At 48.5% G+C, this 18,050-nt stretch overlaps 1 protein-coding gene across 4 annotated transcripts; it reads right to left on the bottom strand.

Annotated features, from left to right (window-relative positions):
• Positions 1-1,225: 1,225 nt before the first annotated feature.
• Positions 1,226-16,172, bottom strand: POGK (pogo transposable element derived with KRAB domain). Of its 4 annotated transcripts, none has more exons than XM_059069207.2 (6): positions 15,874-16,172; positions 14,283-14,416; positions 8,615-8,741; positions 7,749-7,847; positions 4,913-6,396; positions 1,226-3,106 (listed from the first exon to the last, which is right to left on the bottom strand). In XM_059069207.2, exons 2-5 carry the CDS (start codon positions 14,412-14,414, stop codon positions 4,925-4,927), a joined length of 1,830 nt encoding a protein of 609 aa, XP_058925190.1. In that variant the 5' UTR covers positions 14,415-14,416; positions 15,874-16,172; the 3' UTR covers positions 1,226-3,106; positions 4,913-4,924. The 4 variants fall into 4 exon arrangements, with proteins under 4 accessions (XP_058925190.1, XP_066887983.1, XP_066887975.1 ...); XM_067031882.1 differs by lacking the exon at positions 15,874-16,172 and adding an exon at positions 15,699-15,803; XM_067031874.1 differs by lacking the exon at positions 15,874-16,172 and adding an exon at positions 14,955-15,451.
• Between the last annotated feature and the right edge of the window lie 1,878 nt (positions 16,173-18,050).

The following is an 18,050-nucleotide window of genomic DNA, read 5'->3' as shown; positions in this document are numbered from 1 at the left end:
CCAAGATCTGCTTTCCATGCCAGTTTCCCTCAAGCATCATTTTGTACAGTGGAGAGATTGGGTTGAGGGCGAGGCAGGCTGGTAGATAGAGTGATACTTAGGATTTTTCAAGAGAGCCCCCAATTTCAAATTCCTCGTTCCACCAAAGGTGGCCTCCAGCTGTAGCACCGTGGTCAACTGTGGGATCCTGAGTGCAGTCTCTTCTATAATTAGGTTCTTAAGAAATCATGAGTGCTTATTATCAAGCATCATTTAGAAAAATAACTATTTCAAAGAGGAAAAAAGCTACTAGAAACCAGATAATTTCAGGCTTAGAATAAAGCTTAGTTTTCCTGTAGAGATTTCAGTAATTGTCTTTTAGCTGTAGCTGTTATCATTGTGCAAACCCAGGTTTGATAAGGCCCGCCTTATTTTCTATCAGGTACCAGCGTGCTGGCTTAGCACATAGTCTTATCACCTTTGTCACCCATTGCTGGGATCAACCAAGCACAATTTCTCTAACACTTCTCCCATTGCCTGAAGTGATCACAACGTTCCTGATCGAATTTCACGAAGTGTCTTCTAAATGATTGCTCACTTTGACCGTAGATAAATACCTATGTTTCATCATGTCTTTAAACTCAGACCAAAATGCCTCCAGTTTGAATGGTTAAGGAAGCTTGGTTTTAGGGGTCAGACTTAGATGCTGTGGCCAACAGATTGGTTCAGCATTTAATTCTCACGGCTTAAAAAAGGAAAAATGTCTAGATTATTCTTGGAGAGTAGATTAATAGGTAATTGAATCTACAGGCATGGTAGATTGTCAAGACTAAAAGCACACCATGAAAGGGCATATAGGTTCATCATACTTTCATTTTTAGAGAAATATATGTAAACAGGACACAAGTTTTCTATTCATCAAGCTGCTAGCATGTTTCCATCCTTTTAAAGTTAATATCCCTTTATGAATTTCCTTCGTGTGATTTTTCCTGAGAGCATCCAAAACATGACTGATTGAGGGAAAAAGCTATTTTTGCCAGGGCCCTTTCCCCCACCTTTAAAAGCCAGTTTAAAACCACAAGTAACATTTGTCTTTACAGACACCAACATTACTTACACTGCCATCCCATGAACAGACTTTTATTTCAAGGGTGTAATATATTGGTACCAAACTGAGTGGAGAATAAAGTGTAGAGTTTGAAATGTGACTTTTCACACAGATGATAAATAAAACCACCAGAGCCTATTGTCTTTCTTTATTATCAAAGTTTATTGTTGGAGTTCCTATCTACTGGGGAGTACAACTATGTCTCAATATGTGCTATAGTAACTCTAGGGTAATAGCCATTCTGCAAAATAGTTGTACTGGGGCTCTGTTAGGCATAGATCATAATTAAGTCAGTGGAAGAATGAGCCCAGAAAAACCCTGACAGTAGAGCCATTCCTCTAGGGAAGTTCCAGTGCTAAGCAACCTGTAAGGCATCATCTATCAGCTGATGATGAGACTCAAGGAGGTGTTGGTGGAATGAAACAGGAGTTGAACCCATTTTCTACTCTTCCCTGCAAGACAACTATGGCTCCAGTGCAGGAACCAAAAATTAGGTCTCAAAAAGTCCTTTAAGCTCCCAAAGTAAAGGAGGACATAAAGAGGAAAGGGCCAGGAACCAGGATAGTGGAGGATAAATTAAGTGTAATTGGAGGGAATGAAAACTTCTGGAATGAAAAGTAGCTGGATTTAAAATGCCGTTTGAGATGACAATACAGTACAGGTAAAAGCAAATGGGGAAATGATTCAAACATTGAAAGTTATTCAGATATCAGAAGTTAAGTGAAATTTCCCCTCTTGGAGGAAAATTGGTTTTAAAAAATGAGGAAGGTGGATCACTAATAGGAAAATGAGTACCTGAGTAGAAATAGGTGTTTCAAAATGCCAAGAACAGTATAATATACAAATGAGCTGCGTCTACAGGAAGGAAAAGTGGTTATGGTAGCCTGTTAACCAGATCTGACGTTGTAATGACATTTCTAACAATGGCTTCGTCTGTGAGGTTCTGGCATATTTTTCGTAGCACAGGTAGCTTTGAAGGAATGTTTTCATAACACTCAAGTTATGTGGGAATGCAAATTACTTTAGTGTAAAAATTCAAAGACCTCCCACCTATTTCTGCAGGATAGAGGATAAGAAGTCTTCAAATAGCTGTGGCTAAAGGCCCACGCCCTCTCACCACCCTTGCTATAAAAATATTAAAGGAATTAACGAAACAAGTATCAGATGAGTCAATGAGCTTTGTACCATGTAGACAGCAAATAATTTATGGTGACTTCTGCAGGCAGCCTGAGAAACAGAAGAGCTTGTGTACTAAATGCTACCCTATCATTAAATATAATAATAATGAAAAACAGGGCCATTAAATGAGACCCTAGAAAAGTCTAGCTGCCAACCAGATTGGGAGGATAAATGAAACGGCATAGTTTATTTTAATCTGTATCTTCCACACTAACCTAGTTTGTCTACAGAAAAGCCATCTGCTGGCACCAGGCCAGTATGTCTGAATTTTGTTGTTATTATTAGCATCTCATTTTTCCAAAAGAGGAAATATGTAAGTAGCAGGTGTACATAAATGACCACTTCTACAAAGCCTTCTCTGCAGTCTTGACCTGTGTGGGGGACAGGTTCTACTGATGGAAGCATTTTTAAAGGCAGAAGAAAAAACATTGACTTGAGGTTTTCTCCACAGAAAGAATACCAGTGGAGTTGGGCCCATATGATGAGTCTCTTATTGGTGCTGAACAAATGGCCTCTTCTCCAGGAAATACCTTTGTTCATTCCTATCTACAGGTATCTTTTGATGGACACATGGAGTAATCTCTAAAACAAGAAATGAGGCAGAAGCAGTTTCTTTTCTAATCATGTCTCTGATGAAGTGAAGGGTCCTAGACTTTTCTGACCCCTCATGGATGTGGGGCGAGGGTGAGCAGTGTCCCAAGACAGGAAGCTCAGGCTGCCGTCCAGACCTGGGCTGTTCTGAGCCCCATGGCCTTTTCCTGCTGCTCCCTGTGTATCCACGCTGCGAGGAAATCTTCTTGAGGATTTTCCTCCTCAACTGTTCCAAATACAGTTCATTTGCTGGAAAACAGAGAGAACCTAAGTGTGAGTTAACCCTTGGATTTTAGACATTGTATAACTTTTCAAGAACATATTTATTCATTAGTCAGATTTCCAAACAGATGAGAAGAGGCCATTTTATGCCCACGTCGCCTCCAAAATGTCTTGTTCGATGAGAATCCCTGCCTACTTCTGGCACTTCCTCAGCTCAAAAACAGGGCAGCTGTACAGAGAACTGTGGCTGTCAAGATGAGCCAAAGCTCATGGTTGGGATCGGACATAAATGCGTATGTACATAGCTGTAGCCCGGCATTGTTTTTTTCCCTTTCCTCTTCTAGCAGTTTTTGATCCAGTCCTTTGGGTAGCAAATAGCTTAGAAAATTAAAAATGCACAAAAATGTTATCTAACAAGGGGGGGGGGGCGGGGAGGTAAAAAGGATAAAAAGTCACTATAATTCAAAGTCTGATATCCAGTGGAGGCAGTGTAATGATTAGCAGAAAAGGGAGGCTGAATTCACCGAGTGAAATAAGAACATGAGGGGAAAAAAGCAATTTTGGTGATTTCAACTGTAATACTAAGAACTTCTCCTTGGCTCTAATTCTAGGGGTCTCAGAATAACACTGCGGTTCAATGTTAGGAGTACAGTTTGATTTGGGGGCAGGGAAGGAGACATAAGTCACTCTTCAACTTATACAGCATGAAGGGGGCGGTGTGTAACAGAAGATTTCTCTTAGCATTTCATTTGGAGAAAGAAGCAAGTAGGATGGAAATACCTAATTATACTTTAAAGGAAAGAAAAAGAAACCATCAAGATACTTTTAGGTCCTCTGTAAAAGGAGTGCTCTCTTCATATTAAACACTGTCTGGAGGAACAAATGAACTGACAATTAGGGAAATGAGAACATGAAGGTAAAATGAAATGTCTGTTCTCTCTGTATGCTGCCCACTGTAGGTGGTCATTCTCCTCTCTCAAGGGGTCCGGGTGGGGAGGCTCACTCCACTAGTGATATCTGGTGGCCCCCCACTCCCCACTTCCTTTTAAAGCTGTTGCCTTTCTATACTCAACTGAAAATTCTCTGGCCTGTCATCCTCAGTCCTTAGACTTTATTCACTGTAGTCCGAGATAAGCATTCTGTTTTGTTTTTCATTTTTTTATTTTTTTGTGCAGTTTCAATTTAAAAATATCAAACGTCTGTGAAATTATTATAATTGTTCACTCCATGTGAATGTCATGAGAATGACATGATGGTTTAAAACACACTTTTGAACTCCCAGGGAGAAGCAGGCATAAGCTATTTCTTTCCTTCCCCACTGGGCTACTGCAGAACACCCCAGGACGGAGACCCGAGGCCCAGGGGACACAGTCCGAAGGCGCACGCGTCCTTATGTCCCAGCCCTACAGGCTAGCCAAGGTGAGCACGGCCTCTCCAAGTGAATCAGGTACACACACTGGCCCTAAATGTTCAGCATTTGTAACAGGAAGAAAAATTTTGGTTTTGCAGACAAAACTTTTTCTTATCGGAGCCATGTCAGACTACGCTCTTTCAGGCCCCAAAAATTTCAGCGATAATTACGGCTCTCAGATTAAATGTTCTGGGAGCCCACTCCTTGTTCACTTCATGCATTATACAAAGTACCCAGGAAATAAGCCAAGCAACCAAAGTTTCACATAAAGGAGAAAATGCTGATGGCCTGTTACCTACAGCACTGTGCTGTGGGCTCGAAGAGTTCTCAGAAACAGGAAAATAATGGCAAGAGAAAAGGTGTTTGTGGAACCCAACACGTCCCTCAGGGTAGGCGCCGGGCGGTTCCTCCCGACTGCTTACCTTGGCTTTCCCTCAGTTACTCTCCGTCAGGCTCTCAGTGTCACACTCTTTGGGTGGTTCCCCTCCTCCTGGCAGCTCGCTCTCGATTTCCCACAGGACATCATCCTCGTCCTCCAAGTTGCTGGAGATGTGGCACTTCTTGAACCCCTGGACGATGGATTCGCTTGAGATGCTATTCCATGCCACCATGACCCACTCCAGAAAGAGGCCGAGGGGCGGCTTCTTGGCGTTCCCCGTGGGGCTCAGTGCCAGGTTCCCCGCCAGGAGCCAGTTGGAGTACTGGGCCCGGACACTGTCATTCAGGGGTTTGTAGACCACCACATCCAACACCTGCAGCTGCGAGGTCAGGCCCCCCGGGATGATGACCATGTCGGTGTTCATGCTTTCCATGGAGCTCTTCACCGAATCAGTGGCGTGGCCCCGGAAGCCATTCAGGATCAGCATCCCTCGCTGCTTGGGCACTGCACCGGTTCTCCGCCTCCATACCACTTCCAACCAGTCCTGCATCAAGTCCTCCGTCATCCATCCGTACCGGTGACAACGGATTTCCATGCCACTGGGGAACTTCCCAGGGGGGATGTATGTGCCCCTCAGAATGATGTACGGAGGTAACTTCCTCCCATCTGCCAAGACACCAAGCATGGCTGTGATTTTCAGTTTCTCCCTGCCTGGCGTCTTGACCAAGACGGGCTTTTCACCCTGGTTGTCCACAGTCACCCTCGAGGGCACCTCTAAGCAAATGGGCGTCTCGTCAGCATTTCCCATCTGAGCCACCTGGTAGTCGTGGGCCCTGCGCAGAGCCAGGACGCTCCGCTGGTAGGTGACGAGCTTCTCGGTCAGGTCTTCTGGCAGCTGCTGGGGCACCGGCACCTTATGCCGCAGAGACAAGTCATACCTTCGCATCATTCTTCGACACCAGCCCAAGCTGGCCTTGAACCCTTTCTCCGGGATGTTCATCTCCTGGGCAATCTCCAGAGCTTTCAGCTGCATGGCCTCCCTGGTGATGGGATCCCCTTTGGCCTGCATGTATCGAACGTACTCGGCCACGCGCTGGTCCACCAGGGCGAAGCGCCCGTTTTTGGGGCCGCGGAAGGCGCGCCGCATGGCGTGGGCGTTCTGCAGCTGCGGCTTCACTTTGCGCCAGTCGCGGACGTTTTTTTCCAGCACCCCGAACTGCTTGGCCGCCTGGCAGTTGTTGGTGCTCTCAGCGTACTCCACCACCATTAACTTGAACCCCGCATCATAACTGCGGCGCATGCCCCGGCTGAACTGAAACTTCCCGGCCAGGTCATCTGCCGAGAGGTCGTACCCAGGGAAGCCCATGGCCATGTAGAAGGGGTACCCCTCGCCCCACTCGGGCAGCTCTGTGATGTCTCGAGGCAGACGGAGGCCATAGCTGTCCAGGTGCTGAGGCTGCGGAAACTGGGAGGCCGTGTTCATTGGACCCACCCAATCTGGGGGCTTCACGTCAGATTCTTCATTTTCTGGCAGACAGACAGGGAAGGGCAAAGACAGTGCCCGTAAGTAAAATGATTTCTGGCTCATTCCCTGATTTTTTTTTTTGGTCAAAATACCAAGACTACCTTAATCTCAAATTCACAAAAAGCAAGTAGCTCTAATAACAGGTAACACTTACGAAGTCCTTACCCCCGTGCCAATTCCCATGTATTACCAGATCTAATTCTCACAATAACTGCTTATTTCTTCTTTGCAGGTGAGTCTAGAGAGATTAAGTAATGCATCAAGGTAGCTGAGCTAGGAAGTGGCAGAGCTGGAAACTGAATATAGGCAACAAGCTTGGATCACATACTGACTGTGTGGGCCATGCTTGCATCACAATAATCTTTACCTGGATGAGAAGCCAATTATAACCCATATTACCACATAATGTTACAGAATTTGTATCATCATGGGCTGAATCATATCCCTTAAACCAAGAAAATCTATAGCAATACCACACTTAGCAAAGTTAAGCTTATACGGCAGAAGTATGGTTCTTGCATACCAATGTCAGAACTGGGTTTCATTGTATGTTTCTGTTTAGAAGGTGGCCACAGAAGCTGACTACGACTCACGGAAATTACCATATCTCACCAAAACTAAGATGCCATCAATTGCAAGAGGCACCATTATATGCCATTAAGAAAAAAAAAAGCTACTAGTGAAACTATAACATGCCATCAATTTTAAGAGGCATTCTCAACTGCAGAGATATTAAAGTGATGAGGGAAAAACGTGTCTTAGAATCAATGAAATACAGCATTTTAAACTATTACTTATAGAGAGAAGGCAAATCAAACCACTCTGGCTGTTGGGAAGCTGTATTTTATCCAACTCCTGCCCTCTAACTATGTTTCTTGATAAAAGACCGAGTGCTTCTTTAGACATATTTGCTCAAATATGTACTACAGCTGCTACTGCTTTTTCTATCCAAGATTAAGGAGACAGGAAGCCAAGTAAATAACCCTGGATGCATGCTTCATCACACTATTTTCCTTAGTTTTCAGAGGTGTGTGGTGTGCCACCGAGGCACCCAGGATATGCGCTGGGCCAAAGCCATACAAACTTCAATTTGGTTCACCTGCATGCAAAGGTGCATGTTGAGATTTACTACTGACAGTTGACAGGTGAAGAAATGGAGGCTCAGAGAGGTGGATGAAGTCGCCTAAGGTCACATAGCATAGGAAAGGAGATTCTGAAACTCCAAAGCCCATAATCTTTCTGCCTCACAACCTTGCCTTACTCTTAAATACCCCATAGAATGTACCTGGAAACTTAAAATTCATCTTCATTATTCTCCCATTGGATGGATGTTGAATTGGGTTAACCATAGTACCTGCAAAGGTTCCTCCCTGGAACTGCCATTCGTCAGAATTCTGAGACTCCTCTTCCCTTTCCAACCGAGTGATCATGTCAGGCTTAGGGAATGGGAATTCTGTTTATAGGAAATAAAACAGGTAACAGCTGTGTGTTACTGTCTTGGAACACTGCCAAAATAAGTACTCTATAATACTTAAGAAACTCTCCCCTCCACTCCCACCCCACCACAGTCTTCTCAATACGCAGATTTATGAAAGGTGGGGGGAAAGGGCTCAGGGATACTTAAAGAAAAAATATGATGGGCAATAGGTCTGTCCAAGGGAATTTATGAATCCCTGCTAATGTACTAGCAACAACAAAAAGGAACTGCATTTAGCAGGGAAGTGGGTGGGTGCAGCCACGGATGTAATGAGCACTCTGGTACCCATATGAGCAAATGGGGAAATCCCTCCAAATGGTTACATTCCAATAATATGGATATCAATGCTGGGAAGGGAGCAAGGATTCTTTGAGGATATGTCCCCAAGCTTCTAAGGCTGACAGGGTAACAATGAGGCCTGCCTTCCCTCCTAAGGAACATATGAAGCACAGGCCCAGACCCATGGTGACATTTCTTAGATTATGTCTTATTTTTTCTTTTTGTGATGAGAATGCCTGGGTTGAATGAGGATGGTTCTGAGAGCTGGCACAAGCTGCTGCGTAGAAGGACACAACATTTATATCCTGCCTAAATCAAAAACAGGAAATTAAATGGGCACAGGCATTGAGGGGACAGACTCCAAGTTGAGGAGAGAGGGATGTTGGATACACCAGAGAAGAGAGACATGGAAACAATTCTCTGGGCTCAGAGCTTCTAGGAGACAAAGGAAAACAAAGCTTTACCCAGGGACAGGACAGTTTCATAATTCATCCTCATGACCTCCCGGTAGAGGGCCTTTTGTTGCTCCGTCAAAACTTCCCACTCCTCATCGGAAAAATATATGGCCACCTCATCGAATAGGGCCGGCACCTGGAACAGTGAACAGGCCTTTCTCAACGAGTAGTAGGCACATGCAGACACAGATCACACATCCTCATCTCACAGGTGCGGGCTTGGGCCCAGGGAAACGTCTGTCCTCAGTCACACGGCTCCTCCGAGAAGCAAAACCAAGACAAAAACAAGGTGTCCCATGCCCTGCTGAGTGCTTTCCTCCCTCAGCATCCACAGATAAGGAGAGCAGCACCTTGAGAAGAAAAGTCCCCTGTACTGGTTGGGGACACTGGATCCTCACATACAGCAGGGAGAGCTGATCACGGCTCAGCGCCCCGTCCAGAGTCAGAACCAACCACGCTCCAGGAAACACCCTGAGACAGCTGCCCCACCAACACAACCCTGCTTTCTCCCTTGGTCACAGATCCTCAGCCCAGGACGGTGCTGCGGGCCTCCTGCGCACTAGTTTCCGTTTGCAGGGCACTAGCCCCATTTTTTGACTCAGAACCCAAAGCTGCCAGGCAGAGGCCAGTGAGAGAAGGGGCCTCAGCCAGCCTTTTCCAATCCACAAGAGCACGACAGGAGGAGGACAGAAGGGCTAATTAGAGCTTCAATTTATGTAATGAGATACTAGAGCAGACTGCTTTGCTTTGATGCCTAGACCCGCAGGAAGCCCTAAGGACAGAGAAGAGGGCTCTACGGCCCGCTCCCGGCTCACCTACCTCCCCACCCCCATGTGCCAGTGGGATGGGGGTGCCTAAGCAGCCAAATGCAGCCAAGCCACCCAGACCGACCCCCTCTTGTTCAACTCTCTGCTTTTCTTTTTACTATGTGTTTTCTTTCAGTCATTAAAAATCCTACTCCAAAGTTCATCGTATTCAATGGTAAGGGATCTGGGCTGCTGCTTTCACAGATATTCCCCATAGCTGAATCTAGGGCCTGGGGGATCAGAGTACTGTTTTCCATCTGCTTAGAATAAGTTCAGGGTCTGCACCACCTGCAGCTTCTTCAGGCACCTGGCCATCAGTCATCTAGATCTCCTGGCCCCTCTTCCTTACTCACAAAGCCCACCTCGTCCCTCCCCACCCTCACAGCCCCTTCCACACAGGGAGAACCTCCTAGGAAAGGCCCCATAACTGTTTCCCTTATTCCCCCCACAGCCCCATTTAATTAAGGAGGAAACTGGCTCAGAGCAGCCCCATTTCTGGTCCAAAGTCACACAGCCAATAATGGCAGGGTTGAGAGTGGGACACAGCGCTGTCTGACTTCAAGGCTCCCGCCCTCACAGAGGGCAGAGGGGCCTCCCAGGTAACCAGTTGGCAGGCCTCCGCTCCCACCCCGCACACGCTCAGCGGTACTCAGCTGCTGCAGTTCCCTGAACAAACCATCCTCACACCCTCCGTGTCTCCGCACATGATGCTCCGCTGCCTTGGAGGTCCTCCCTGTCCTTGGTCTGGCTGACACCCACCCACCTTCCAAGACTCAGTCCAGACATCCTGTTCCCCAGGAAACTGGTCCCAACCCAGGCTGTGTGCGCTGTGACGCCCTGGGCTCAAGGCTCTGGTGGCACTTATCATATTGCAGAGTCCTCTTGGTTTACCTGTCTGCTTCTTCCACTAGAATATTGGCTCACTGAGGGCAGAACCTGGGCTTATTCCATTTTGTTTCCCGAGGCCTAGAACACTTCCTGTAGGTAGTAATCCCGTAAAAATGTGTTCTTGAATCAAAGATTTAAGCAAATAACTTCTGGACTTCCTTTCTCTTATTCCACTTGGAATAGTTTCAAATAATCGTTGAAATTTATCTGTCACAAAACTGAACTTACTCTGGAGTAAGATTTGTCAAAAATCACTAGTGTAAAATACCAGGAGGTACAAACGGATTGGTTTCTAGGCTCTGCTCAGACTTCATCAATCTGGAAAGCCAGGCAGCCAGGAATTTTCCATCCCACCCCATCCCACTTCCCAGGCTTTTAAACAACTCTCCCTTTGGCCTTTTCTCTCCCTAGGAAATTCCAGATCTAGGCCATACATATTTATAGTCCCTTTCCCTTTGCTGATAAAACAGGACACAGGACTGGCTATGCCTGTCATTTCAGAGGGGCTACCCATATCGATGCTTGTAGAAGGTAACACGTCCTGGGCCTGGTAAAAATATCAGCAGCCCTGGAGTGGTGAGAAGGCAGCTGGAGGCTGGGGCTGGATTCATCTCCTCCCATTTATGACTGAGCCCCGGAGGATCCTCGGACAAGCCCACATTATGCTCCAGAGGCGCACAGTGCAGTGGCTTAGGAATTCTCCTCACAGCAACCTTCTGTGAGAATTGAGCAAGCCTTCAGCCAGGCCTGTTGTACAGGCCTCCCCTCTCTCCACAGAGGCCTTTTATCTAGCCGAGCACAGCACAAGGTAAACAGGGCCAGCCCTGAGCCAAACTCAGAAATCAGGCAGCCGGCATCCAACCCCTGGACACCCTTGCTTGGCCTCACAGGTAGAGGTCCTCGATCCCCGCCTTCCTCCCTTCCCTCAGAAGGTCAAGGACTCATCAGACAGGTGTTCTTCCTTCAGCTTGTGTGTGCTGCCTCACTCGGTCCCACGAGCTGGCATTCCAATGCTTATCTCCAAGGGTAACCGCCCTAAAGTACTTACTGGCTGCCCAGGCTTGCTGACAGAGCTGCATGACCACCCAGCGAAGACAGCACTTAGAGGGCTGGGACCAGTGCAGTGATAGAGTGCCTGCTGTATGCCAGGCACTGTGTAGGGCACTCCCTCTTCCGTGGTTAAATGTGTTACCTTATTGAATCCTTTAAATAATACAGGGATATGGGGATCACCACCCCAGTTTTATGGGTGAGGAAACAGGGCTGCTAAGTATCTTGCCCAAGGTCACAGAGTTAGCAAGTCTGACTCCCAAGCCCGTGCTTTCTCAGCAGGCCACTTAGGCCAAGTGGCCTCTGCCTGGTGGCGGTAGCAAACCCTAGGTCCCTTACAAAGACGAGCCGAGGACTTCTCCCTCAGAGCTACTAAGGAGAGAGCTCAGACTCCTAGGCGCAGCACACTCCCCTGCAGGGCTGGCTGGTCCCCTGGCCCCTCTGCTTCTCTCGCCCATCCCCTCCACTCCCTGACACACACTCCAGGCTCCAGCTGCAGGAGCTGCTCCGGACTCTGCATACACAAGCTTTCCTCTCCAGTGCTTTGGCTTCTGGCTGCCTGGAGGGCAAGACCCTCCCTTCCCTTGGCTGGCTCCACCTATGCCTAAGTCTTGGTTCAAAGTACGCTTTCCCTTTTTTCTACTTGAAATTGGATTTCTACTCCAGTTCTCCCACGAAATATTACCCTAATATACAGCATGATTCTTTGGTTTGAAAAGCTTTTATTGATCACTCTAACACAATCCCCAACAACCTAAATACATATTCGATTCTTTTCTTCCCCTAGTTTTAATGCTCTAGAGCAGGGTTTTTCCCACCTCAGCACTGCTGACATTTTTGGCCAGATAATTCTTCGTTGTGGGAGCTGTCCTGTGCATCACTGAAGGGTAGCAGCATCCCTGGCCTCTACTCAGGAGATGCTGGTAGGATCTCCCACTCCCCAAGCCCCACCCCGAGTCATGACAACCAAAAACGTCTCCACCCAGATGTCCCTGGGAGGGATGGGGCTGGGGACAAAATTGCCTACTGCTCCAGACCAGGTCCTTGCCTGCCTTCTCCAGTTCTCTAGCCTGCAGCAGAGCCTGTCCTGAGCTGACTTCCCCCAGATAAATCCAAATACTGTGCAGTTAATTAGATGTACTTCCCTATCTTCCTCACAAGACTAGTACCCCCGCGAGACTAGGCATCTTGCCTTAATAACACCCAGCACTGTGCTCAGTAGCTACGGATGGATGGCAGACTGCCTGGGTGCCATACATGCCGGTCCCCCTCCTCCAGCTCCTCTGGTTACCTCCTTCTTTCCCAGCCAAGCATGGACTTCACCTTGCTCCTTTCTGTGTTGTCCCAATACACTCATATGTTCGCTTCTACTGCACCTGTTTTGCGTACTTCTCCAGTCTGTCTAGATGTTCTCGGTTGGCCAATGCATCCTCAAAGCCATGAGTTCTTGCTCAGGGCTAGATGGGACTGACACCTGCTCTCCAAAATCTCCCCAGCTGCATGGATCTGAGCTGGGGAGGAGGCCAGGGTGGGCCGAAGAGACAAATGCAATCCAGCCTCCATAGCTAGATGAGCAAAGCCAGAGCCTGGTGTTATACTGCTTTAATTTTTTTTAATTGAAGTATAACATACATACAACAAAATGCACTACTTTTAAGGTTCCAGTTCAAGAGGTGTTTTTAAGAACAAATGTCAGCGTACATGTGTATCCTAGGGGCAAAACAGATAACCTTGCTGTACCCCGTGAAGTGAGGGTGCAGCGGGACTGGATAGTTTGGAAGGACCATGATTCTATGAACACAGATCTCTCACTGGGAACAAAGGATATGTACACCGATGACATTCACACACAGTGGAAAACTAAGCAGAGAAAAGGAATGTCATTTTGTTGCTTCTTTAAAATGTTTACCATTCATGCCCAATTATCATGAAGTTCAGTAAGTACTGTGAATAATGTACATCACGATGACTATAAATATCTGTTGCATTTACACTTTTATAAGTTTACTCTAATTCTATCACACTATGCTGTTTGGATATGCTCCCTATTCACTGCTGCCTACTACCCCAATCCCTCCATCCAGGACCAGCTGGAAATGCAGCTCTCTCCTGTGTCAACTATTGTAAGAGGTGTTCACACAGAACCAATTGGCCTCATCTCGTAACGCTCTCCTCATGTCAGTTCAGTGCCCCAAGACTTACTTAAATGGTTTAAATGGTTCCCTTCAACCAGTGGTAGGTGATAAAGACTCTCTCCTCACCCAAACTTTGGTCAGGCTCCTCTGAGCCCTCTTCTCCACTAGGCCTCTATCTTGGACACATACACAACCCCTTCCGGTTCTCAGTCTGCCCAGACCAGTTTTAGCAAGAATCCTGCTAAGTCAGTTTAGAAAAAAAACCCCACCATGGATGTCTCCTCTTAGTAATTTTCCAACCACTGAGCCTTCCGCTCTGCTCCTTGGCTATAAATCCCCACTTGCTGAGCCCGATCTCTCGCCCCTATTGTGACAGTCTTGAAACCTATCTCAATAGTCCTGAATAGTCTTCCTTATCATCTTAACAAATGCCAGAACAATTTTTCTTTCACACAGGCCAGCAGAGATTTAGTTGGTGTCTACAAGGTGTCTGGCATTGAGCAGGATATAGGGAATCCACAGGTACAGGAGAGAGACACAGTCGTGGCCTCTTGGACTTCTGATCCTGATGGCGTGCCTGAAGCTGTGTGCCTGAAGGGACTGTTCCCATAACCAGTTCCTCCATTCTTCACTGTGCCTTTTAAAGCCACAGAACTGTTTTCTCAGGAATGCAAACACACCGGGCTGGGCTAGGCTATTTTTACTTCCTCTGTCTGCTTGAGGAAGAGACTTAATACAAGCCTGGCTCCCAGGCGTGCCCCTCACAGCTGTGTGTGGACTCCACACCTTCTTACTTACCCATCCACCCTCTGAGCAGATTCGGACTTTCTGCATATCTGTGGGACCATCCTCCAGTTCCCGGCTCTGAATCTCTTCTTCTTCTTCCTCTTCTTTCAGGGTCAAATTGAGAGGGTAGGCTGTGGACTCCATCTCTGCAATCAAGAGTTCAGAAAAATCAGGTGCTAGTGTGAACTAGCTAGTGTGAACTCTTTAAAGCCTGTGATGGGGGCAGCTCAGGCTACACAAACCTTTTTAGCCCCAAGCACAGTTCAGCTGGAACAATGGAAGGGGACAGGGCCAGGCCTGGGGAGGAAGGGTTTCAGGGAAAGCACCAGGAAGCTGGAAGGTGACATATTTAATTATGATAAGAAGAGGGTTGCAGGCAGATAGCATACCTGGCTGCCTTCAAATATTTAAAAAGCTATCTGTGTATGAGAGACCAGACTGGTTCTGTAGAGACCCGAAGGCAGAACAGGCCGCTGAGTAAACATTCCAGGAAGAGGTTTTAAAGAGTGCATCAAATGGCAGAACTTTCTCACAGCCAGTGCCACCCAAACATGGAACTGGCAGCAAGACAGCAGTGTTGGCTTCTTTTCAATGAAGGCATTTGAACACAGATAGAGCACTCGCTCAACTGGGTTGTTCCTACAGGGCCAGTTCAGCATCAGGAGGTTGGGTGGCCCAGAGTACCTGGATTTTCCAGATTCAAAGGTTCTGTCCATGAGCCAGGTCAGAAAATAAGAGTGTTCTGCCTTAAGCGACTTTCCAAGCCCAGGAGTCGGTGATCCTTAGTGAGGGGTGATGCCTGGACACCCAGGAAGGTGCAGAAATCAGCTGGGGCCAGGCCCACCGCCACCTGGAATACTCGCTGTCTCTGGGCCGCAAATTCTCTCTTCTTCAAATTCTCTCGCCCAGCTCCTAGGCCAGTACAAAGGGCCGCGCTCCTGCCCTCTAGGGGCGCGGGCAATTCCTAGGTGTGGAGTGAGCGCTCATCTTGTGGGCCGCATCCTCCCGGCCTTCCAAAGAAAAGATCCTTCCGGAGTTCAAAGTCTGCTTCTTCGATATTTTCAAAAAGGACGGGCGAATGCGGCAGGATAGGTCTGGGGCGGGTGGAACAGGCTTCAGATCCCTGGAGCTGGGGCCCGAACTTGGCCGCGGCCTCCCCCGCCGGCTCCCGGGAGGGAGATGGGGGGATGGGGGCGCCGCCCCGCGGCGAAGGTGCAGGCGAAGAGGTATCCTCTGCCGCCACCGCCCACCCGCCCGGCGCCCCGCCCGCCGCCGCTGCCGCGCCCCCGGGCGCGCTCCGGTTTCTCCAGCCATCTTGTCCCATTTCCCTTTCTCCGCGGCCCCGCGCCGGGAGCGCTCCTGCCTCCCCCTTGCCCGTGCCCGGCCCGGTCCGTCTCTTCGCCTGGCCCGCTCCCGGCCCCAGCGCACCTGCCGAGCGGCCGGGGCCGGCGCCGCCTGCCTTCCCCGGCGGGCCCGCAACAAAGGCAGTGGCGGCGGCAGTTCCAGCTGCAGCCTCGGGACCCCCCGCCCCCGCCGCGGCCCAACCGCCGGGGGCCCGAGGGAGGGGCTGTGCCGCCCCCGGCCCCCGCCCGCGCGCACTCACCGCCGGGCCGAGAGCCGGGGCGTGGGCCGGGGCCGCGGTGGAGACGCCGAGGGCTCCGGCCCGGCTGTCACAGCGCCATCCTTTCCGTCTCTCCGGCTTCCCGTGCGCGCGGCCCCTCGGGAGGGAGCGGGGAGGACACGTGGTGGGAGGAGGGAGGGTCCGGCCGGGAGCTGAGGGTGTTGGGAGGCGAGGGGAGGAGCGCGGCTGATGTCAGCGGGCCGCGGCGGCGCCGGGGGACGGCGCCCGCGCCAGCTCCCGACCCTCCTCCCGGCGTGGCTTCCGGCCGGTCCGCGCCGCGCGGTCCTCTAGGCTGAGCTCCCGACCCTCTGCCCGGCTCCGCCTCGTTGGCCTGAGTAGTAGTGCTCTCTGCCCTCTGCTCCCCTGGTGCAGTTTCCTGTGCACCATGTGCGACCTCGGCATAGTAGAGGCAGGAAGAGCCCAGATTTATGTTTGAACTCAATGTAGCCTGGGTGCACACGTTCATGCGCTTATTTGCATGAACCACTGCTTTGCACTTGCTTGGACGAGCACTCGAGGCACTCTAAAGCATGCTTCAAGGAATGTGTTATGAAGAGTAGACCAGCGAGGGGGTTGGGGGGAGTGAGGAGGGGTCTAGGATCTTTCGGGAAGCATGCATATGCATATTCTGGCAGGCGTATGTTCAGAACTTCGTACGTAATATACATGTTGAAGGAACTTCCTGATTTTTGTAGTTGTTGCATGTTAAATCCCAAGTGTGTAATGCCATGGAGGAAGTAACTGTATAGAAGGATCTTCTCCAAAATGTTCGAAGAATGTGCGTGCAGCTCTGTGGACAATACAACAAAAGTGAGTGGAGAAGCCCTGAATCTCTTCTCATTCCAGAAAAAGATCCCGGGTTTGATTTTTTTTTGTTGGGAACTCATTAAAGAAGAAATTGTTCTGACAATTGTTAAAGCGGAAAAGTAGGACTTTATTCGGGATTATTGAGATAGCTGGCAAGACTATCGCAATAGAGCTGAGCTCTCTGGCTCAACTCTGAATACGGCAAAGACAGAGGAGTTGGGGAATTACCACCCACCTTGGAGTAAGGAGGTCAGTGGATGGAATACTAAGAGGAGACAAGAAGGGTAGAGGGAATCTTGCTAAACCGATTTAACGGGATGCTTGGTGATGGCAAGCCAGGTTGATCGTATATCCAGGGTGGGGGGTTCTCTCTAAACTGATTTAGCAGGATTCTTGCTAAAACTGCTGGGAGGGCTGAGGACCGGAGGGGGTGTGTATGTGTCCTATGTAGAGGCCTAGTGGAAAAGAGGGTTCAGAGGAGCCTGACTAAAATTTGGTGAAGGAGAGAATTTTGTCAAAATTTTCAGACTGTCCCTGAGACCTGAGTGCCTGCAGGGAAAGATTTCTCCGAGTTTTTGTCGCCATTCCTGTATTTATTTATATGTGACTTTGATTTCTCTCTGCCATGGAGAGGCTACAGTGGAACTGTGGAGCTCTCAATATATAAAATATAGTATGACAATCGCATCTTTGAAATGTAATTATGGCAGACAACCAAAGACCAAGACCAAAGAGGTCTAATCGATGGAGAAAAGTCGATTCAAATATTGGGAGAGAGGTAGATATTAGGATTTTTTGTTTGTTTTTACGCACAATTCTTTTGTGTATAAAGTTAACATGTTTAGAGCAAGTGTGACATCTTAGCTCAAATTGATTGACATTCCCATCTTTTCTGAGAAAATGGCTGGTTCAAATGGAAAGGTGAGGAGGGAGTCAGGAAAGAGAAGACTACTAGGGGCACTGCTGACAGCTCACCTTCTTAGAAAAAAAGTATTGATTCAGGTTATGAGATAACCAAAGAGGAATATTATGCTAGGGTTTTAGGCTCTGAGAGCCCCATTGTTCTCATGCAGCTTTGATTAGGTTTTCCCTGGGAAGAGGCCAACCAACAGTGTCCCACCTAATTCTTGACTGAACCCACAGCCCCATGATCTCAATTACTGTCACAGGCCCACCTTTGTAGAAGTCCACAACTGCTAACACGACTTACTCATAGGAACAAAGTGCTGGGGTCAGCACAATACACTGCAGACATTCATGTTTGTGGCTAAGTCACATCACTTGTCTCTGCCTGAGTTTCCTCATCTTCAGAAAGAGGGGGTTGAGCTAGTTATTGTCTGAGCTTCCCCTCA

This window comes from Kogia breviceps, chromosome 1 (assembly GCF_026419965.1).
Source record: "Kogia breviceps isolate mKogBre1 chromosome 1, mKogBre1 haplotype 1, whole genome shotgun sequence".
Lineage (NCBI taxonomy): Eukaryota > Metazoa > Chordata > Mammalia > Artiodactyla > Physeteridae > Kogia > Kogia breviceps.
The sequence above is the reverse complement of the archived record's forward strand: the minus strand, read 5'-3'. Positions and strand labels throughout refer to the sequence as shown.

Excerpts from the sequence above, each read along its gene's own strand:
- POGK (XM_059069207.2), bottom strand. The coding sequence starts at position 14,414 with ATGGAGTCCACAGCCTACCCTCTCAATTTGACCCTGAAAGAAGAGGAA. Across the intron at positions 7,848-8,614 it reads TGAAACTGTCCTGTCCCTGG|AATTCCCATTCCCTAAGCCT; the intron begins GTAAAGCTTTGT and ends TCCTATAAACAG. Across the intron at positions 6,397-7,748 it reads CCAGGGAGGAACCTTTGCAG|AAAATGAAGAATCTGACGTG; the intron begins GTACTATGGTTA and ends TCTGTCTGCCAG.